The sequence below is a fragment of the Plasmodium malariae genome (genome assembly GCF_900090045.1).
Source record: "Plasmodium malariae genome assembly, chromosome: 14".
In the NCBI taxonomy this organism is placed as follows: Eukaryota; Apicomplexa; class Aconoidasida; order Haemosporida; family Plasmodiidae; genus Plasmodium; species Plasmodium malariae.
The window spans coordinates 1,090,498-1,114,058 of record NC_041788.1 but is presented as its reverse complement, the minus strand read 5'-3'; the positions used below and the strand labels follow the sequence as shown (position 1 = coordinate 1,114,058).

At 27.5% G+C, this 23,561-nt stretch overlaps 5 protein-coding genes across 5 annotated transcripts; 1 reads left to right on the top strand and 4 right to left on the bottom strand.

Moving 5' to 3' along the window:
- Positions 1–349: 349 nt before the first annotated feature.
- Positions 350–3,184, bottom strand: PRP40 (pre-mRNA-processing factor 40, putative; the record flags this gene model as incomplete). Its single annotated transcript, XM_029007889.1, has 1 exon — positions 350–3,184. One exon carries the CDS (start codon positions 3,182–3,184, stop codon positions 350–352), a length of 2,835 nt encoding a protein of 944 aa, XP_028864233.1.
- A 3,233-nt stretch (positions 3,185–6,417) lies between these two features.
- PmUG01_14033100 (conserved Plasmodium protein, unknown function) lies at positions 6,418–8,295 on the bottom strand (the record flags this gene model as incomplete). Its single annotated transcript, XM_029007887.1, has 7 exons — positions 6,418–6,519; positions 6,720–6,854; positions 6,972–7,029; positions 7,214–7,330; positions 7,513–7,589; positions 7,828–7,949; positions 8,220–8,295. 7 exons carry the CDS (start codon positions 8,293–8,295, stop codon positions 6,418–6,420), a joined length of 687 nt encoding a protein of 228 aa, XP_028864232.1.
- Positions 8,296–9,787: 1,492 nt separating this feature from the next.
- On the top strand, positions 9,788–10,810 carry PmUG01_14033000 (conserved Plasmodium protein, unknown function; the record flags this gene model as incomplete). Its single annotated transcript, XM_029007886.1, has 5 exons — positions 9,788–9,871; positions 10,069–10,120; positions 10,274–10,335; positions 10,461–10,529; positions 10,763–10,810. 5 exons carry the CDS (start codon positions 9,788–9,790, stop codon positions 10,808–10,810), a joined length of 315 nt encoding a protein of 104 aa, XP_028864231.1.
- A 687-nt stretch (positions 10,811–11,497) lies between these two features.
- PmUG01_14032900 (ADP-ribosylation factor, putative) lies at positions 11,498–12,536 on the bottom strand (the record flags this gene model as incomplete). The annotated part of the gene is made up of 2 exons (XM_029007885.1): positions 11,498–11,986; positions 12,414–12,536. The coding sequence occupies 2 exons, from the start codon at positions 12,534–12,536 to the stop codon at positions 11,498–11,500; spliced, it is 612 nt and encodes a 203-aa protein (XP_028864230.1).
- A 1,881-nt stretch (positions 12,537–14,417) lies between these two features.
- IPK2 (inositol polyphosphate kinase, putative) lies at positions 14,418–19,166 on the bottom strand (the record flags this gene model as incomplete). The annotated part of the gene is made up of 1 exon (XM_029007884.1): positions 14,418–19,166. One exon carries the CDS (start codon positions 19,164–19,166, stop codon positions 14,418–14,420), a length of 4,749 nt encoding a protein of 1,582 aa, XP_028864229.1.
- Between the last annotated feature and the right edge of the window lie 4,395 nt (positions 19,167–23,561).

Sequence of the window (23,561 nt, the reverse complement as noted above, 5' to 3'; positions counted from 1 at the left end):
TCTGTCCATGCTACAAATGTAATTCATAAGCATATAAAACATAGTATAATGTGTATGTTTGCGTTTGCATTACTTGGGTATCGTATATGGTATCACTTGATGTTTCTCATTTTACGATTTGAATTGTTTTACGTAAACATAGACATTTATGCATATGTATATATATATATATATATATATATATATGTGTATTTTAATATTCATACATACATGTACATCTGTGTGTGTTTTTTTTTTTTTTTTTTTTTTTTTTTTACACACTTAAAATATATTGCCTGTTCTGGTAAAAAAAAAAAAAAAAAAAGGGCTATTTACATAAAATACTTTTTATTAATATATATATATATGGCTAGTTGGACGTATTATGATCAATAGTTCGCAAGGATTCGATTGTTTGTGCACTTGAGTCAGAATCTTCTCTGGAATATTTCCTGTATTTTAAATTTGCTTTGTTTTCATATTCTTCTTCATATTCCTCTTCACTTGATCTTATAGATCCTTTTCTTCTTGTATTTTTAAAATTTTTATTTGAATTTGAATTTAATGAATCAGTGGAGATGCCATTTTTTTTTGAATTTGCAAACGATTTCCATATATTATAAGCAGCTACTTTTTGCTCTTCTTTGGGACATAAATCACAAACCACACCCCATTTTCTCGATGTTTTTATGATACTAATTACTTTATTGTATGGCATGTGTATTTTAAGTTCAGGAAATTTGGTTAAAAATTTAGCTACTTTGTTAATATTTTTTAACTCTTTATTTTTTTTTTCTTTTATTTTTTTTTGTAGAGAAAGATATATAAAATTCATATTTGTGTGTGTAATTTTATATTTGTTTTGTACATTTGTAAAAAATTGTAAAAATTCTTCAAAAGTTGTATTTTCATCTACTGTACAAGCCATTTCTTTATATGCACTTTTTATATACGATTTATGTCTCAAATATTGTTCCTGTAGGGTGTCAATAAATTCTTCAAATAATACTCTTGGTGAAGATCCTTGTTGTCCTAATAAATCTGTATAACGCTCATCTTTATAAATTTTAGAGACAAAATAAATCCATTGCGTTTTCATATTTAAGACGTTTTTTTCATAATATTCATTTAATAATTCAATAAAAGCATCTCTTTTTTTACGTAAAATTCGGAAAACCTTTTTTTTAAGTTCCATCTTTTCTTCATTATGATATTTTTCATAAAAACTTTCCCAAGATGCTAAAGCATCAATTTTATGTAAAGAATTAAAATCTTCATCATCCTTAAAATAAAGTTTAACGTCCTTCCATTTTAGGGGATTATTTTTATTTGCGTATTCTTGAAATTTTTCTTTTAAATTTTCTGATGTTTTTTTTCTTTTTTTCCTTCGAGTTTCTTTAAATTTATGTTTATAATCATCTAAAAAATCTTGAAATATTTCATCTCTTTCTTTTTCTGTAATCCAATCAAACCATTCTTCATTATAGAATTCCCTAGCAAATTCTACATATGTTGTTTGTTCATTTAATTTATCCCAACATAATAGTGTTTGAAAAATTAATTCCCTTGATTTTTGTCGTTTTCTTCTTTCATTTTCGTTAGCCCTTTTAACAGCATGACTGACATATTCAGAAAACATTTGCCTTTTTTCTCCCTTGGTTAATATAACTAAACTTAACCATCTATTATCGCTTTCCAAAATTTTTAACGCATTTTCCCATGTCAATTTTGGATTTATATTTTTTTCCTCGAACAGAATTTTTAAATGTTCCCTTGCGTCATTTTTATTTTCAAATTTTTCCCATATCATACTATTATTCCTTTTATTATTTATTTTGTTTTTATTCGTTTCATCAATATCATTACTATTCAGGAATGTATTTCTATTTATTTCTATGCTTGACCCTCCCTCTTTAAGATGATCCACTGCGTTGTTAACGATGCTACATTGTTTGTTCATTCTGTTGAATTCGGAATTTCCATTAATTAACGGATTCTCTGATGTGAGATTATTACCCCTATTTTGCAGATCATTTGTTAGACCATTTGTTGGACCGCTCAGAAGACCATTCGTTAGATCACCCGACAAAGCATTTGTCAGACTACCGGACAGACTACCCATTTGACTACCTGTTGGAGCTCGATTTGCTGCATCACCTTTTCCGTTCTCTTCTTCTTCCTCTGCAGCACATTCTAATTTAATTTTTTTAATTTCTTCTGGCTCATCCCACACACTAACATTTGTTTCTTCATGATGCCAGTATTTCCTGCCATCACTACAAGAATATTCTTTCCACTTTGTTTGCTGTGAAATTTTTAGTTCTACCTTAGTTTTTAGTTCGTCTGGTTTTTCCCATTTTGAGCTTTTCGTTATAGAATTGTAATAATATTTCCTACCATTTTTAGCAATCATTTCACACCATCCATGATTTTCTATATTATAATTATTCATGTAATTTATATTCACATTGTTACGTAAATTCATTAAGTGGTTGTTCATAATTTTATGAGAATTATTTCCCATAAAATCTTTATTGTACATTTTCATAATATTAGGGTTGTTCATATGCATTGTCATATCATTAAAATTGTCTAAACTGTTTGGTGGTAATGGTACATTCATATTATTATTTGCTTGTCCATATATTAATGAATTGTAATTATCATATCCAGAATTCATATGCATTAAGTTCTTAGCATAATAATCAGGTGTGTTCATATTTGTCATCAAACCAGATATATATGGCATAGAAACTTGATTCATCGAGTTGTTATTCATAAAATGGGAGTTATTCATTGTCTGATTTGTCATATTATGGTTGGTGGGGGTAGACATGGTAGGTGCGTTAGGAATATTAGGTATGTTGGGAATGCTTGGTATATTGGGTATGCTTGGCATGTTGGGAATATTAAGCATATTTGGTATATTTGGCATGTTAGGAATACCTGGTACGTTAGGAACACCTGGTACGTTAGGAATACCTGGTACGTTAGGAATACCTGGCGCATTAGGAATAACTGGCGCATTAGGAATACCTGGGGCGTTAGGAATAACTGGCGCATTAGGAATACCTGGGGCGTTAGGAATACCTGACGCATTAGGGATAACTGGTACGTTTGGTAAATTAGGCAAAACCGGTAAATTTGACAAACCGGGTAAATTTGGCAAATTGGAAGAATTAGACTTATTAGTAGCACTCGACATATTTGCTACATTAGGTTTATTACGATTATTAAATATATTTTAAATATATTTTAAGTATTTGGAATTATACCCTTATTACCCATAATTACATAAGTTATTTTTATATTTATCTCCTGTTCTTTTTTTATATTTCTTCTCTACTATATCCTATTTTTTATCAAGTCCGTTTGCTCATAATTCTAAATTATCGATTTTTTTTTTTTTTCTTTTTTCGGATTTACTACTTATATATGTAGGAGCGTATCTTTTTGTGGCACATATTTTTTTCAGGTAAACGATGGTATTGTTTCACTCGTTCAGTCAGTATATATTCAAACGCTCAAATACATATATATATATATATATATATATATATATATACATATATGTACATATATGTATATACTGTGAGCATATATATATGGTATATGCGTGTTTGAATATATACGCGAAAAAAAAAACATATATGGTAAAACGCAAAAAAAAAAAAAAAACATATAAGATAATACGCTAAAAAAAATAAGAAATGTATGAAGCATATCTCAAAAAAAAAAAAGAAACACATTAAGCATAACGTAAAAAAAAAAAAGAAATGTTTGAATCATAACGCAAAAAAAAAAAGAAACATATAAAGCAAAACAAAAAAATTAGAATGTAAGAAAATATAAAAGGGTATTACAGGCTTATTTTTGTGGAAAAAATAAGGAAGTTCCCTATAATTTGGTAAAAGAGCATCAAGCGTTAAATTGACTTGTTTATTCATCTATTTTAATGACTTTGTGTTTATTTTTCTGTCATCCCTTGTGATTTTTAAAAATTTTCACATCACAATTGACCCTAATTTTTAATATGCAAAATGTTTTAAAAAATAATCCTTATACGTATATATAGTTTGATGATTTAATAGTAATACTATGAGTATTTTCCTTTTTTATTTTTGAGGAAGGTGGACTTAATAAAATAATTTACATCCAAACATATATATATATACATATATATTTAAGTATTTATATATGCATAGTTGCTCATTTTTTCAATGTCGCTTAGAATTAATATAGGTGGGTTTTTATATGCACAACATATATGTAAACAAAAAATTGTATGCTCATATATGTACACGTATGCGCAAAACTTTTTTTTGTTGTATTTTATTTTATGCGTTTCCTACTATTTGTTGCTAGCCGGAGTTCAAAGATATATATACTTGTAGCTCTATGCCAAAAGGAATTTTTTTAAAATATATGTCATTATTATGTATAGACTGAAATTTGATTATAAAATTTTAAGAACATAAACAATTATTTCAATTGATAGCTTCCCATTTGTAAAAAAACATATTCATCAAAAATTTATGAAAATTTGTACTTTCTATTCCTACATTTTTAAAAACAAAAATATATGTCCATACGTCAATGTTAGCTGTGTGTTTTTTCTTTTTCCATTTCAATGATTTTTTATTTTATTTTTTTCTAATAAAAATTTATGCAATTCAATTGTCCTTATATGTATGTTTATGCATGGATGTTTGCATAAGTGCATATATATATATATATATATATATATATACATATAATATTACCTTATGCGCTTAAGAGTATCACACTGTGTATTTTTGTTGAAAATTTTGCTCCTAATTTGTAACTCAATATAACTATTATGTTTTTCTTTCTTGTGTCACTTCACTTTGTAAGTGCTTATTAGTTTATACACATACATACATACATACATACATACATACATACATACATACATACATACATACATACATACATACATACATACATACATACATACATACATACATACATACATACATACATACATACATACATACATACATACATACATACATACATACATACATACATACATACATACATACATACATACATACATACATACATACATACATACATACATACATACATACATACATACATACATACATACATACATACATACATACATACATACATACATACATACATACATACATACATACATACATACATACATACATACATACATACATACATACATACGTTCGAACATATATAAAAAAAAAATTGCTCTCGTTTGATAAATGGACTGTTATGGGAGTTGTTGTAGAACAAATTGACAGCTAAAAGTGGGGACGGAAAAAGAATAACAATAACAAAAGAGAAGGCAAAGGCGAAAGTACAAAATTTTAGTCAATGCAAATTTTATATAGAACTATAAAAATGTTTGTAAAGATGGAGAATAAATTTAAGTGAACTGTTATAGGTCCACTGCTATATGGCATATAATAGTAAATCTCTTTTTCTTTTTCTTTTTCTTTTTTTTTTTTTTTTTTTTGCTAAGTTTTTTACAGGAATAAATAATTCTTCAATGAAAGATTTTTTTTTTTTTCCATATATTCAAAGAAATATGTATAATATTATGTTTTAGAAAAAATAAAAACAATAACAGCTAATAGTTAACATGGTTTCCTTTTGAGGGATATAAAAAATATACATGCACAAAATGTATGTAAATGCATATTAAACAGGTGTGGAAATTTGTATATATAATATTATTCAGGTAATATTATATTTAATAATTAAAAAATTCTGTGGGATGACACATACGAATAAAACACCATTCCCCTTTGCTCCTATGATGGTCGTTATGCCCATTTTTTGAGAATTAAACGAAGCTGCTTATTTGTTTGCTTATAATTTTGCATTAAAATTTCGTATTAAATTTTTGTATTATCATTTTGTTTTTGTAAAATATACCCTTTGGTGTTTGTTTTAAATATGTCATAAAAATTCGTGCGATGATACCCAAAAGAGTTTAAAAAGTGAACTTAGGGGCAAAGCTGAAAATATAGTAAGAATGGGATAAAAGGGAAAAATAGAAGGAAGAAAGGAAGGAAAAAAAAGAAAAAAAAAAAAAAAAAAAAGAAAGACAAACGGTTGTATTTACAGAATAATACCAAATTTAATTATCATCCTTTCGGATCTTTTAAAATACATAATGGTAGGATTTTTTTTTTTGGCAGCGCTTCATAACATTTTTAGTTTTAGGTTATGATGGCACCTTCTAAATGGCGAAGGATGAACAGTTGTATATATACGCTTACATATATACATATACATATATATATACATATATATATATATATAAATATATATATATATATATATAAATATATATGAGTATATAAGTTAGAGGGCACGCCATAGAAACTATATTTCTCACACACTCACCTCCCGTTGTACAAGCACTTATTAACTCTTCCTATTTTTCATAAGGTCCAGCTGCCTTAGAGCTGTTTTTTGAAGTTGCATTAAGAGAGAAGGGTTTTTGGACTTTATTAATATGTTCACATCCTGCACAGTTTACAAAACAGATGAAAACACATAGGATAAAATTAGATGAAAAATAAAGCGTATAATGTAATATATATAGTAAATGTAATATTCTCCGTTATTTTCTGTTCACGTACAGGCAGTTCAATGTAGTTCAACGCAGTTCAGTTTAGTTATATTATATTATTTTATTTTTTCTTGCTTTATCTTTTTGGTATTACTTGAAGTCTTCTGTGCATAATAGTATTTTTCGATTTAATGACATTGTACCTAAAGGCAATGTGCTGTTTTACAATTTCTTCTGATGATTGAGTAAACTCGCAGTTGAGCAATTCGATAAACTTGTATTCCATATTCTAATGAGGAAAAAGGAAAAAAAACAAACAAAAAAAAAAAAAAAAAAAAAAAGGAAAAATAAGAAAATGAAATATAATGGCCAAATTCATTGCTCTCATTTTTTTCCCCATTTTTACCTTTATGAAGTCTAGTTGAGCCACGCTATCTTTTTTTATAGTAAATACAGCCAAAAAGCTAAATTGTAAGGAGGGGGTAAGAATAAAAATCGCATGCATGTCAAAATATGCTAAAATATATTGGTTTAACATAGAAAAAAAAAAGCTCAAAAAGGTACGAAAAAGGTATATATTTACGGGCTCTAATGGGGGAGGGAAAAAAAAAAAAAAATCTAATTAATGGTTGTCACTCTTTTATGTACCTTTGTGGCTCCCTTATGCATGAATTACACATTTTTATTAAGACTTCTAAATATTCGGAAAAGTTTATCATAAGCTTTTGGTTATCTTGCATTGTTTCAAAAGTGTTTTCATCAACTCTGAGGGGGAAAAATTGAAGTAAGGAAATACAATGGGGTAAGAAAAGAAGAGGAACAGGCAAATGGGCATATAAATGTTGCCATTATTTTAAGAGATAAATAAAAATGCATAAGTATACATATGAATATACATATGTGTGTACATATATGTGTATATATTTAATGTATATCCTTTTTTGTACGTTTGCGTAAAATGAAAAAATAAATCTGTTTCGCTTGTTAGCTCTATCTTGACACGATTTGCGTTTAATTCCTCCCCCTGCGAAAAGAATTGTAGAAAACTTTTTCAAATTTTGTTTTCACTTAAGATAGTGTAATGCTCAAAAGGCCCTTTATATCTCCTTTATTATCTCTGTTATTGTTTATATTGTTTATGTGCAGCATATACATACACGTACGCATTATGATATTACTATAATCCTGTGAGAGAATAAATGAAGGAATTTCTAACTCGAAATATTAGTAATTTGTATGTAAAACATTTTTTTTTACCTTACCAAAACCAAAATTTTTACAGTTATAATTTCTAAAGAACCTATTTCTCTAGGTCTTCCTTCAGATTCTTCTACTCTTATTTCGAATGGTACTTCCTTGATGTAGCACACGTTGTAACCTCCAGCTAACAATGTTAATTTGCGTGCACATACATTCAATGACTTAAGGATGTAACATATAAATGCGCATATGATTTTAAACGCTTATTAATGTAACTTTTGCATCTACATTTGTGATTATAATGTTTTGTTGACGATGAATATTTTGGACTTCTTTTTTGTTTTCTCCTTAGTTCTATTTACTTTTTTGTTTTCTCCTTAGTTCTATTTACTTTTTTGTTTTCTCCTTAGTTCTATTTACTTTTTTGTTTTTGTTTTTCTTTCTTTAAACCAACCTAAAGAAGGGTCTAATTCTTCCAGGGAGGAGAAATCAAATTGGCACAAAAAATTATTCACTTCATTTTTGTTCATCTTATTCATTTTATTGGTTACCTTTTTAATTCTAAATTGTGAATAGAGATTTACTGTGCGTAGAGGTTTATTGAGCGTATGAGTAGTTTTGCTTAGGGTGAAAAAAAGAAAGAAAAAATATACCCATACCTATGAAAGTAAATATATAAATATGTATATATATGCATCCAAAGACATACATGTGCACAATTACGTAGTACCTACTTTATGTAAAGGGTAAAAAGTGGGAATAAAATTTTAGGACAAGACCTCTTAACCTCATGGTGTGTGTATATTTCTATATATCTATAGAAAATTGAAAAAACATTTTTAAAAAGTGAACATTTCTTTTTGGTTAATTTTTTCCATATATATATATATATATTTTTTTTTTTTTTTTTTTTTTTTTATATTCACGTTACAGGAAATAGTTTGCTTATCCGAACAGTTTTTTTAAAAAATATATTTTTATTTTTTTTTTAATTTCACAAATAAATTAGAAAAAAAAAAAAAAAAAAAAATAGGTGTAAGTGTGCACAAGACTTTTTAGAATGAAAACCCCCTGTCGAATATGTTAGAAGCTAAATAAATTAATAAACTAGTGTAAATATATAAAAGGATTTCCTATTTTATTTCGATTAACTTCCTCTGTTCTGGACAATTTCACAACTGTATTTATTAAGATACAAGGAGGAAGAAACGTACATATAAAAAATAATTTATAAAATGAAATACCAGAAAGGGTGCAAAAATGTTGTAATACATTTTTGAGATAAAGAAAATTTCCATCGTATATAAAAAAAGTGTGCAGCATATTAAGTAGGGAATATAAATTACATATAGGAGTGTGTGTACACATATAAATATACATACATATATATACAAATACAAGCACATCGATACAAAAAATTTACAATTAATAAGTGGACCTTTATTCCTTTTTATGCGGGGACGTCCCTTTAACGGGGGGAAGAATAACATAAAGTTTTTCAAAAACATAATGCTATACGGACATTTGTACATAAAGCTGATAAATATTTTTTGAACTTCCTTTTCAGTGAAGAGTTATGCGGGGGCATATGGAATTCAGTTGTATTTACACATGTTCGCGATACGTAGATCTTGCAAAAACAAAACGCTCAACATTATATGTTTTCTGCTGATATTATAAAAGTGAATTAAAAAAAAAAAAAAAAAAAAAACAATAAAAATGAAGAAATGAAAAGAATAAAATATGAAATAGTGAACGAAGTCCATTATTTTTTAAAAATAACTTTATAATTACTCTTTGATAAACTAAGTCTTTTTTTTTTTTTTTTTTTTTTTTTGCCTTCATATGAGACGCTTATTGTTTAAGTAGGCAGTATTAAATGTAAAACGTATTTTCTTTGGCATTTCCTTTGTTCTTGTTATCTTTATCACAGTTTAACATCCTTTTTTTTATTTTTTTATTTTTTTATTTTTTTATTTTTGTTGCTCCAAGTTCCCTTTATTCCAAATATTTTCCTTAAAAATGAGCAAGTATATTTTCTTCTTTTTTTCATTTCTCTATACTGTCTACGGTCAACTCCCATATGACGTCCAGAACATTTACAAGGTCGGCTTTCAGTTTTATTTCAGGCATTATTTCCTATATGCACAAATTTTATGGACGTATTTATACCCATGTCTATGTGCATGAATCTGCGTGAGTTACGATTTGCGTGTGTTAATGGAAGCGCGCATGTGTGTTATGTATGTCTGAAACATTTTAAAATATTACTCCATTTTTCGACAAATTTTTTTTCGCTTTAGCCTTTAAATTCTCAATCTGTCAATGTGATGCCGGGGGATAAAATCTCAGCAGGTTTTTTTTTTTTTTTTTTTTGTTTTTCTTTATCAACCGCTTATTTTTTTCTATTGCATTTATTTTTTTTTTAATCATTATTTGTTCAACCATTGTGTTTTCCTTTTTTTTTAACCGTTAATTGTTTTCTCCCTTCTTTTTAATCCTTACAAGTTTACAAAATACAGGACAATGTGAACGAGCTTGAAAAGGAGTATTCGGAAAATTCGTTAAAGGTGTGTATATGTGTGCATACACACATGCGTGTTTGTATATACATACATGCGTTGAAAAAAAAGTAGCAACTATTATATTATATATTAAAGAAAAACTAAAAGAGATTCTTTTTTTTAATTTGTAGAAACTTGCAGAGAGGTATTATCAAGAAATAGAAGAGATGAATGAAAATATATTGGAAGAATTAGACCAAGTAATTTCATTATACAAAAAAAAAAAAAAAAAAAAAAGTGTTATACGTGAAGTAGTTATATATAATTCATGTTGTTATAAAAAAAAAAAAAATGCTGAAAAGAAGGAGCATAATTTAAAATTTATTGAAATATTAAAAATTGAAAAGGATTAAGCCTGCTTAATTTTCAAATATTTATACACATGAACGTGCTCATGCATATATTTAATTATCCCACTTCCTTTTTTATACAGATAAACGATATAGTAGGGGAAAGATCTCTATATTTTACAATATTTTAGGAAAGAACAATAAGACAACATTTCGAATAATTACTGTGCATAGTAGTCCTTACATTTTGTGTTATTTTTATTTTTTCGTTATATTTAATTCTTCATTATTTCTATTTATTCATTATTCTTGTTTTATTGTCCATTTAACTGTAAATATGTTTTCTTCCTTTTTTTTTTTAAAAAACGACTTGTTACAAAATAGAAAAAGTTGTGCGGGTTTACATGGCAACAGGAAGAAAAAAAAAAAAAAAAAAAAAGCGAAACGGGATGAAATTAAATGAAATAGAACATAATGAAACAAAACGAAATAATATAAAACAGAATAAAACGATTGATATAATAACTTCAAACTTGAAAAATCAAAAACGTAATGAGGAGCAAAGTTCAAAGGATTAATGAAAATGCACGCGTGGACAGGCGATAACATATACATACATACACATACATATACATACATACACATACATATACATACATACACATACATACATACATACATACATACATATACATACATACACATACATATACATACATATACATACATACACATACATATACATACATACACATACATATACATACATATACATACATATACATACATATATAATACATGTAAATATGTGGGCATATGTTTACGTATCCACACACAGGAATATGGGGATATGAAATAGATGGTTTTCCCGGGAGTATCTAATAACGGTATGGCCTTCTATTCCTATCAGTAAAATCATTTAATTCAACAAATACGTTTGAATTTAACAACCACTCTAAACCTTCTGTTAAACCTTCACCCGATAAGGTACTACATCGAACAAATTTACACCTATAGAGTAGCTCTTTTGGTAAAGCGAAATAATTTATTATTTCTTCTGACCGTAGACATCCTTTAGAATCTTGCTTGTTCAGAAAAATTAAGAATTTACATTTTCTATATATAAATTGGAAATCATATACTATTCTTATAAATTCATCTCTTGCTTCATTTAAAGTACTCTTGTGTACACTGTCAACAATATATATCACATCATCTGAAATGCTCGAATACTCTTTTATTAAATTGTATGAACAATTTTTTCCTACTTCAAAAAATGTTATTTCGTAATTTTTTTCTTCAAAGCTGTTTTTATCTTTTTTTATTTTTATGCTTAAGCTTTCTTCATTTATGAAAAGCGTTTTAACCTACATTTTAAAAGGGTGTAATAAGTGCGTTAAAGACTAAGATTGTACACAGCTGGATGAATGAATGAGCGAACAAACGAATGAATGAAGAAATGTGTCAACAGGATGTCTAAGAAACGTGTAAATAAACAGATGAACAGGCAGATGATCAAACACTCAAATAAACGGAAAAATAGACGCACTCACACGTGCGCTAATTTTTAGCATTTCCGCGCTCATTTCAGCTTTATTATTATGTATTTTTTTTTTTTTTTTTTTCTTTTTTTGGTCTGTTACACATTACAATTAATTTACGAAAAAAAATGAGAAAGGAAGGCGTAATATAAGTTGTTTAAACTTTGTATTTATGGATACTTTTGTTTTATACTGTTTTTTTTTATTTTCTTCTCTTTTCTTTTTTCTTTTTTTTTTAATTGTTCGTGTTTACCGTAGGTATGAGATAGCCTAACTTGAAAAAATATATTATAGACGTTTTGCCCGAAGAAGGTAATCCAAAAATTATGAAATTTTTTTTCGTAGGAGATTTAAAATTAAAAAGACGGTATAACATGAAAAAGAAAAACGAAAAGCATTTTTTTAAAACTTCAAAAATATTCATTTCCCACAATTTGTTCATAGCATGCATACACATACATATTTATACGTATATGCGTATATATATAATATTTGTATGGGTATGCGTATGTGATGGGTATTTGTATGTATAATTTTTTAATTACGAATTAATTCTCTGTGCTACACATTTTCGATATTATAAAATTTGTTCTTTACAAATCCAGAAAATATTTATATACCCGTACATATGCAAGTGTGTATATATAAAAAAAAAAAAAAAAAAAAAGGTAAAACAGCTACTTGTCAACATATAGGTTAAAATGATATGATTTATCAATGTTTTCAAATGCGAATGAAAAAGCAGAAATGGATTTATATATACATATGTACATATATGTGTATGAATATGCCTTTGTGTACTACACGCATTTATAGCACTTGTGCAAATTCTTTTTCTTTTAATATAACAATCATATGTTAAATACATTTATCTGTGAAATATTTGTTTGAAAAAATGAAAACAAAAAACCCCAAATTTATGTACAGTTTGTTACAACTTATTTGCTACAATGAAAATAGTGTAGCACGTGCACACATGTATACATATATATGTACGTGAGTTTGCATATGATTATACGTATGCAAAAGTGTACGTGTATATGTACGCAATTAAATATGTGTATATGTATGTAATTAAATATGTGTATATGTATGTAATTAAATATGTGTATATGTATGTAATTAAATATGTGTATATGTATGTAATTAAATATGTGTATATGTATGTAATTAAATATGTGTATATGTATGTAATTAAATATGTGTATATGTATGCAATTAAATATGTGTATATGTATGCAATTAAATATGTGTATATGTATGCAATTAAATACGTGTATATGTATGCAATTAAATACGTGTATATGTATGCAATTAAATACTTGTATATGTATGCAATTATGTACGTGCTATTTCCCGTCCCCTTTTTGGAAGTTTTTATAATATTAACTTATCGTATTAAATATTGTAAAAACACAAGTATGATATATATTTAATAATCTAACGATTCAAAAGGAATTACAAAGCACTTGAAGAAATGATAATAGAAAAAAGTGTACAAATTTTCCATTTTGTCATTATATCACTTCGTCATTTTTATATTTTTGTATGTATATTGTAACAATATTTAAATGAGTTTGTTATTAAAATTACTTCAAAATTAATAACAATAAAAAAAAAAGATAAAATAAATAAAATGAAATGTAGTAACATGAAATAAAGAGAAGTGAAATAATACAAAATGAAATTAAACGAAATAACGAGAATTAAAATTAACTTCTTTTATACACTGCTCTAAAAAATGTCCAAAAAAAAGGCAAAAAAAAAAAAAAATAAATAAAATAAAAATAAAAATTTACTTCATAAGTTGACAGGAAAAAATTAAAATGCAGAATTAATTAAAAACAGGAATATTCGTATGTAATGGGTAAAAATACGCGTAAATATGTGCCTAAATGTACGCAAATATATGTGTAAATAGTTATTCATATTTATATGAATATATATATATACATGCATCAATAAGCTAATGTGCGCACACTTGACTCATATTGAATTTCCCTAATTCTGAAGGGCCCAAATAATCCCTATCTTGAAAGATACTATTGAGTAAAAACTTGCCATACTATCACGAATTTGTGTGTGTAGGCATATACATATATGTCAGTGTACAAGCTCAAACGTCTTCAGTTCGCTTATACGAGTTATTATAAGTATAAAAAAAAAAAAAAATATACATATAATACATATGTACACACACGCGTATATATGTATTCCCACATATACGTACTTATACAATATGCTCTGGAGTACATTATTATTCCAATGATATATCCGACGAACCGGTTCCGCCAGAATTCGAGGTGAACCCATATATTTGATTGTAGATGGGTACCTTGCTAAGCTTATATAACCTGTTTTTAATTAAATTATTATAATTCATTTTTTTGCTATCATACATATCATTTGGTACATATCTGAAGCGACTAAATTTGTAGAAGTTTGGCTCTGATAAGGACCTACGCAAATATTTATAATATGGATTCGTTTCTGCTAATGGTATTATTAGATTTTTTCTTGTGCAATCGTAATGGACATCTTTATTCTTTAAATAGTTTTCCAAGATATTATTTCGATTTGTAATATCATCTAGACACATAATACTGTTTTGGTAATGTGGGCTGAAAACATTAAAATCGTCATATAGTTTATAAAACCACTCACTCTTTAGCGCCTTTTTGTTTATTTCCATTAAGTCAAGTTTTGTACGCATTTTGTTACTATAATAGTAATTATTATTATTACCACAATTAGAGACCTTCCTGCTATACCTGCTATTAGTGTTACTCCTGTTACTCCTGTTATTCCTGTCATTATTAAAAAAGGAGTGCCATCGATTTGCTCTTATGATGTTACTCTTCGTGCGTGAGAATATATTAATCTTTCGCATAAGCCTTTTTCTATTTTTTTTTGGTTTTTTTTTTTTTTCCTTTTTGTCTTTTTTAATACTTAATAGTATATCTGTGCATGAAGTGCATCTTTTATATATATTATCATTTTGTCTATTCATTTTATTTGCCATCTCATAATCATCCCTTAATCTATTATTATAAATTATATTGGTATCAGAATTATAGTGTACGTTTTTTAAAACATGTTCGATACTTTTACACGTGGGATCTTCTTTCTTCTCTTTCTTTTCTCTATTCCAATGATTCGTTTGTTCCTCTTCCTCCTCTAACACCTCCAACCCCCCCTGTATCTTTTTTTTTTTTTTTTTTTTCAGTTTCTCTTCTGAATTTAATGCCTTACTAATTGCGCTTTTCTGTAATTTCAATTTTTTCATTTTCTTGTATAACTCTAACGTATCTTTATTGCTATCAGAAAAATGACTGGTGCACATATTTTTCATTTTCATGTTTATTTTATTTTTATCTAAAAGGAGTTGTTGTCGTTCTTCTTCCTCCTCCTGTCTTTTCTTTTTTTCTATCTCTATTCTAATCACGTAGTTAATAAATAATTTCAGATTTATATTTTTATTTAATAGATGTAGATTGTTGGTACTGTCCTTCTTCCTACTTCTTTCTGCTTTGTTTCCTGACTCATGTTTCGTAGTATCGTTAATTATATCAGCATCATGAAGGATGTTGTTTAATGTACAATTAGTATGTTGTTCTTTGTTATTTAAATATTTTGGTGTATCTTTGTGAAAAAATTTATAATTATTTATCTGATCATGTAGATTTGTATCTTCTATTGTTTTTTTCTCTTGAATGTTAGGCCCTTCTGAAGCGTATACATCCAAATGAGTAATGTTAAAATTATCATTTGGACAAATTTTTAAATTCTTCTTTTGGAAATTTACACAACTACTCCTATAATTTCCTTCGTTCATATATATATGTTCATGCTTACAACAATTTTTACTTCCATTCGCATCATCCGGATAATTTGTATACTTACATTTTTGCGTTCGTCCTCCTTTGGATAATATTTCATAAGTATTGTTACTCTTATGAGTAGTAATAACGTTTTTATTATCCCAAGGTGGTTGAGAAATCTCTAACATATCCTCTACTTCTGTCTTAACCCTCCTATTAATATTAGATGTAACTTTTAATGTTTTGAAGATAATATCTTGTATAATCAAATCATACGACAACTGCTGGAATGGTACAGCTATATCCTCTTTTTTGATTATATTCCTCTTTGGTAGTAAAATGGATTTGTCGCTTTTTTGTCTATTTTGATTATTCCATTCTTCGGAAAAAATATTATTCATCCACTTTTTAGTATCAGATCTATCATCGCGATTGCCTTTTCCATAGTCAACCTTTGTGCCGTCATTATTTATGTTCATGTTATTTGTCAATACACAATTTTCTTTATCCTTTTCTACCGAATTTATCATGTTTGCATATCCCAGTTGACTACTGTTCATTCTTATATCCGAAATGCGCGATTCATTTAGTTCCAAAAGGTTATGTAATACATTTCCCTTATTTTTTACATTTCCTTGAGTGTGCCCATCTTTCCTCTTAGTTATAGGAATGTCGATATTATTCTTACATTTTCTATGTTCAATATTGCAAATTTCTTTGTTAATTTTACCTCCATACGGTTGATCTATTTGTGAATTTTCTTTTCTGTGTTCCCCCCCATTCGATACGTTCTTCATTCTATTCTTATTTTTATATGAACTATAATAATAAATCTCTGCATTACTGTTAACCTCCTCTAAATTCTTTATAGTGATAATATCTCTCAAACCTTCGTAATATATATTGTTCGTTTCTTCGTTATACAAATGTGTACGCATCATTTTGTTGGTTCCTTTTTCATTCGTATTATTTCTATCCTGAATACGTATTTTTTCACTATATTTGAAGCTCTTACTCCTTTCCGCGTTCACTTGATTCTTGTAAATTTCCTCCCCATTGTAGTGGTCCTCATCATTGCTAACCTTCACCAGGGGGCTACTACAGGCGTTATCGTTATTGGTGTGAATAAACCTACTTCCATGTAAATTTCCACGTCTGCTTCTGCTTCTGCTTCTGCTTCTGCACATGCTGCTCTCACGGCTGTTATTCCTGTTGGGTCTAGTTCTGTTTACACTTTGCCCTTCAATCCCCCATCCATTGTTTCCTCTGCAGAGGGAAACCCTTGTTTGACTTCTGAAAGCGCATTCAGAGTAATTCCTATATTTATGTTCGTTTGAAATTTTTTTTTTTTTTTTTTTTTCCGCGAAAATGTTTGCATATTTCTGGGTTAACCAGTTCGAATTGGATCCACTTCGAGCTTCGCTTGAATACGATATTTTCTTTTTATTTTTATTACTTTTACAACTTTTACTGTTTGCATTATTTTCATTATTTTTACTACTTTTACTATTTTTATCATCATTACTATGTGCATCATGTTTACTACTTTTCCTATTTGCATTATTTTCATCATTTTTATTTTTTCCCTCCCCGTTCTCCGTTACTCCGCATGCATAATTTTCTCCCGCTCTTTCTGTATTTCTTAACAATTCTAAGTTGACGTAGAGATTTTTTTTTTTCTTTTTTTTTGCGTGCCTCTCAAAAATGGCCGACTTGGATTTCCTAAAATGATTGTGATATCCAACTTCTTTGATGTTATAATTTTCCGAATAGAAGCAAGTGGTAATTTCATAGGGTAAGAAGTAAATATTATGAATAGAATTATTTAAAATTTGAATGGATTTAATTAAATTACGTAATCCAAAAATATATTCATCATCAACAGAAGGATTATCTTGTAAATAAATAGTATTTGCAAAATCAATCATTCTAATATCAAGTGAGTTAGATCTAGCTTCTTTATCATTTAATCCTCCATCAAAAACTAATAAAAGTGAAGATGACCAGAACCTATAATGTCTTAACTCAACTATACAATTAAAAAATCGATGTAATTTTTCTAATAGTAATGGTATTAATTCATCATATAATAGAGTACCATTCCATAGCCAATTCCTAATGGCTAATGGTATATTTTCTTTGCTTAAGTTCCTACCCCAATATTTATCTTTATAAAATAATGTATCTTTTAATTTATTATAATGTTGACAACCACATAATCGAAATCCTAATGAATGGCTTGTTGTTTTAAAACTTTTTTCAACTTGTCTTTTTCTTTTTTCTAAAGATGCACCTATCTTTCTTTGCCTCTTACCCATTTTTATATCTAATACACATGGTCTTTTAAAACCGTATACTAGATCTTCTAATACTATATGTGGAACACATTTTTTCTTTTTTTTTTTTTTCTTTCTTTTTCCTCTGTTTGTAAGTTTTTCGCATGTATCTGTATTTTCAGCTTTTTTTTTTTTTTTTTTTTTTGGAATTATTAACAATTTGGAATCTTCATCTTCCTTCCTTATGCACACATCCCCTACATTAGTTTCTTCTACACGAGTTTTGGTTCCATCTTTGTTCGTTTTAACCCCTTCATCATTTGCCTCTTCTTGCATACGTCCACTTTGAGTCCATTCAAAATAATCCCTTCTAATTAGTTCACCTTCGATTCCACTCAATTTAATGTATTTGTATTTGTGCTTACTTTTTTGTTTTTTGTTTTGTTCGTTTCGTTCGTTTTGTTCGTTTCGTTCGTTTTGTTCGTTTCGTTCGTTTCGTTCGTTTCGTTCGTTTCGTTCGTTTCGTTCGTTTCGTTCGTTTCGTTCGTTTCGTTCGTTTCGTTCGTTTTCTTTGCTTGTTTGTGATTGTTTGTTTTTTTCTTTTTCCCTAATTTCGATGTTTTGATTTCCATTCATGTCTGATCCACTTTCCAAATCGGAGATGGAGGAAGAAGAAAACGAAGAAGAGGACGATTCAACGACAATTTCTGTTACCCCGTAAAATTTGGGAATAAATTTTTTTAGAATATGTAATGGCCCCGATTCAGCAGAAGAAGAGCCAAAATTCGTTAATTTTTCATAAAAAATATACTCATTTTCTATTAACGGTTTATACACTTTTGAAGAATCTTTTGGTTTGATTAATCTACAGTGTCCACCTACTTGATGTCTATACTCTTCAACATACATGTTTACGTAATTTGGGATTGGAGGGGGAGGAAAAAAGAATTATAAAGCGTAGTGGAATGTGCAAAAAAAAAAAAAAAAAAAAAAAAAAAAAAACTAAGATTTGCATATACTAATTGTTGCACAATATATATTATTTACATGGATGTGAGCTCTCGTGTATTCGTGTGTATATATGCATATACAAATATGTGCGTATACATATATATACTTGCACAAAAAATATATTCTTGTACATATATATACGTATACATATATCTGCAAATGCCTATACGGATGCTAGTTCAAGTTTATATGTACACACATTTCCTTGCTCCTTATATTCCTTTCGGTTCCCATATTTTTCATGCCTTACAGAAGCAAAATTTATCATAGCAGATGTTGTTCACAAATCGTTTGAACAGATAGGCGGTAAAACTGCTGACTTATCATATTCTAGTAATATTAACCTGCACAATTTTTTTTTTTTTTTTATTTCTCTAGATATTTTGCTAATTTTCCTATTTTCTATTTCGCTATTTTGCGAGTTAGCCTTTTTTCTATTTCGCTTTTTTGCGACTTTTTAGATTTTCCATATATTGGTCATTTTCATAGCTGAATAAAGTGCCTTAATACATACATAAAAATTTGTTCCCTGTCTGTGTAATTCAACTCATCGGTCCTACTGTCTGAGTTACGTTTTAGTTTATCACGCAAAGGATATCATATATGTATACAAATATATATTTGTATTTATATATATACATATATATATGTATACATACATATAAACGCGTACAACAGGTTTGTGCATGCACATTTTATATATGTTTACATAAGAAACTATACAAATATCGTTCATATATTGAAGTATGAATTAGTAGAAAATGCAAAGGATCCTTTCCATTGTTCTTTTCCAAATGCATTTGTAAGGACTCTGGTGCATAAAAATGGGGGCATAATCATATGTACATCTGTATATTCATGCACATATATACATAAACATACAAACATAAGCATATATACATGCATACATGCATACATACATATATATATATATATATATATATATATATATATGTACTGGCACAGATGTGTAAATTTCTACATATCACAGAAAATATTAACAGTTCACGTGAAATATGGGTTTAATTCGATATATTCGAGCAAACTTTTTTTTTTCTGCATAACGAAAGGAGGAAGGGTGGAAGAAAAATAACAAGGAATAGGAGTACAATAATGAAGAATGGTAGCAGAATAATGAAGATTGGGAACACAATAATGAACAATGGAAGCACAATAATGATGAAAATATGGACTAAAAATATGGCGCGAAAAGGAGAGTACGAGTGGCATGCAAAAGGAGAAGGAATACACAATATGAAAAATAAAAAAGTGTTTCAAAAAAAAAAAAAAAAAAAAATGTTGACCCTTCAAAACTTTCGTAACACTGTATTATGTATAGAAAACAACATTTTGAAAAACTGAAAATTTGAAAAACTGAAAATTTGAAAAACTGAAAATTTGAAAAATTGAAAATGTGAAAAACTGAAAATGTGAAAAATTGAAAATGTGAAAAACTGAAAATGTGAAAAACTGAAAATGTGAAAAACTGAAAATGTGAAAAACTGAAAATGTGAAAAACTGAAAATGTGAAAAACTGAAAATGTGAAAAACTGAAAATGTGAAAAACTGAAAATGTGAAATTATGAAAATATGAAAAACTGAAAATGTGAAAAACTGAAAATGTGAGATTATGAAAAGGTGATATTTTAAAAATGGGAAAATGAAACAGGAGTGATTTTTATTCTTTTTTGATTTTCCTGTTATAAAATCTGCAAAATTGTTTAATTTATTTTGTTTTGCTTGAAGCAAATTTAGGCTTAAATTTTTTTTTTAGGAAATATATTGATAAGCATTTTGAATATTATATTAAAATTTTTCTTTTTAAGGAGCTTTTTTTTAAAAAACAAAAAAAAAAAAAAAAAAAGAAAAGAAAAGAAATACTTTTAAATAATATGAACCAAAAATTTTAGTAAGAAAAAGCAGTCTTACATTTTAATGGCAGAAGAAAAGAAAGTTGAAGTGAAATGGCCGAAAAAAATTGTACTCTTGTACGTAAATATATTTCGTACGTATATACATAATACGTACATATGAATATACACGTACACATTTAAACACTTGAAAGTATATATTGCATATTAAGGAAAATAAAAATATGTGCTACAATGGAAAAAGGAAACTATTCAAGTTTCCACGTACACAGTTATTTTATACACCCAATAATGAACACGTTAATGTACCACCTATTTGTGAAATATAGCTTCTCTTTTGTTATTATACATGCATATATCAAGTACTTTGTAAATACAAAATGTACAAAAAAAAAAAAAAAAAATAATAAATAAATGAATAAATAAGACCAAGTGCAATAAGAAGGGTAAGTATGATAAGAAAGTAAATACAATAAGAACAGTAAGTACGATAAGAGGAATATGAACAATAAAAACTGTAATAAAAATAAGAACAATAAGAACGCTAATATAAATAACAATATTTAAAAGTAGGTTCTTATACTATAAAGGGAAGTAACAAAGTGTTAATATAATTTTTCCTTTTTTTTTTATTTGCGATATTTTCCATTTTTTATTTTTCAAGGGTATACTACATACCACAACAATATATCAGAACAGTTTTTTCATAGTAGAAAATGAGAGAGAACGATGTTTATGTCTAGTGCGTGATAAAATGAAATACATCCTTGCGTTTTCAGTAAAATCAAAATTAAGATAAGGGTGTTATGTATAAGAGTTAATAATGGCTTTTTTTGAATGCCGTTTTGTTCATTTTCGCTTCTTCACACTACTCTTTTTATTATTATCTCATCTTACTAATGCATTACATCTTTTTTGCTTGAATATTTCTTCGGCCCTCGTTGGTATTAAAATTAAATTTACACCAAATGGGAAAAATTCCAACAACGGTACTATTAAGAATATAATTTCGTCTAATCCGTAAGTACATGTAAACACAACAAGGACTGTTAAAATGTGCAACATGTGCATATATATATATATATATATACACATGTATATACATTTATGTATGTATATTTCAAGTAAATATAGCATTACACTCTTTCGTAATAATATAAATGAAGATACACAAAAGCAAAAAGATCTATATATTAACTGAACAAAACTTGCACTATAAAAAAAAAGTTTTATATTATAATTCCAAGGTCAGCACTTTTGATATGTGCTTATTGCGTCCATATATACGTATATGTATGTATATATATGAGAATGAACGGAAATGCAAGTACAGAAATATCTAGTTTAATTTTATCTCTAACACGTTTAAAGCATTATACTTTCTATGATTTTAAAGAATGACATACTCAGTTAAAAGTGTATAAATGATGCTGTTCATATGTAGGTAAAGGTGGAAAAAGGGAAAAGAGAAAAAAATAAAATAAAAAATTGATATTAAATAAAGGGAATATATATACTTTTTAATAGAAAGAAAAATGGTTAACATAAATACATGTTTTCTTTTTTGTATCTTTATTTTATATCTATTGACCCTTTATATATAAATTTAAAATGGTATCATAGAATTCGAATCAGGTACACACATATGTATATTTGAACATACAAACACATTTTCTATTTGATGTACCCTTGGTATATTATATCTTAGATAAGTAAAACGAACAACGGTGGTTAATATCATACCTCTTGTAAATAAAATTTGTAAATGTGAAGCTGCTTACCTAGTTTCATTGTGGCACTATGCGTAGGTTAATGAATGGGAAACTGTTCTTTAGTGAAAATTAATTGTGTGCGTAAATGCATAAGTGTAGATGAATATGCTTATGTTTGAATATATGGTTATGTGCATATGTACATGTAGATGTACACAATATTAATGTGCGTGTAATAGGAGGTGCTGAAATATAACAAATGCATACGCATAGAAACAATTATTCAAAGTTTTATTATTTTAGTATTTTAATAAGACTCCTTTATAATAGTCAAAAATAATTATAAAATATACAAGAGAATATACTACTGGGGTTGTTGCAAATTGTACGTTTACTTTCCTTCTCCCAAAGCAAGTACATTCAACTTAAAAGCAGATTAAGAAAAAAGAGTAGGCCAAATGTATACATATATTGCTGTATTGTTTGTGCAAATAAATTCAAAAAGGTAAAAGATACAAAAACACTGAAATGGAATAATAATACAAAAAAAAAAAAGAAGGGGGCGTATCGGTGAGGTGTGTAAGTAAAAATTGCGCATGTCCACAAAAAAAAAAAAAAAAAAAAAAAAAGTACACAAAAGTGTACACAAAAATGTACACAAAAATGTACACAAAAGTGTACACAAAAGGAGCAGAAAAAGGAAAATAAAA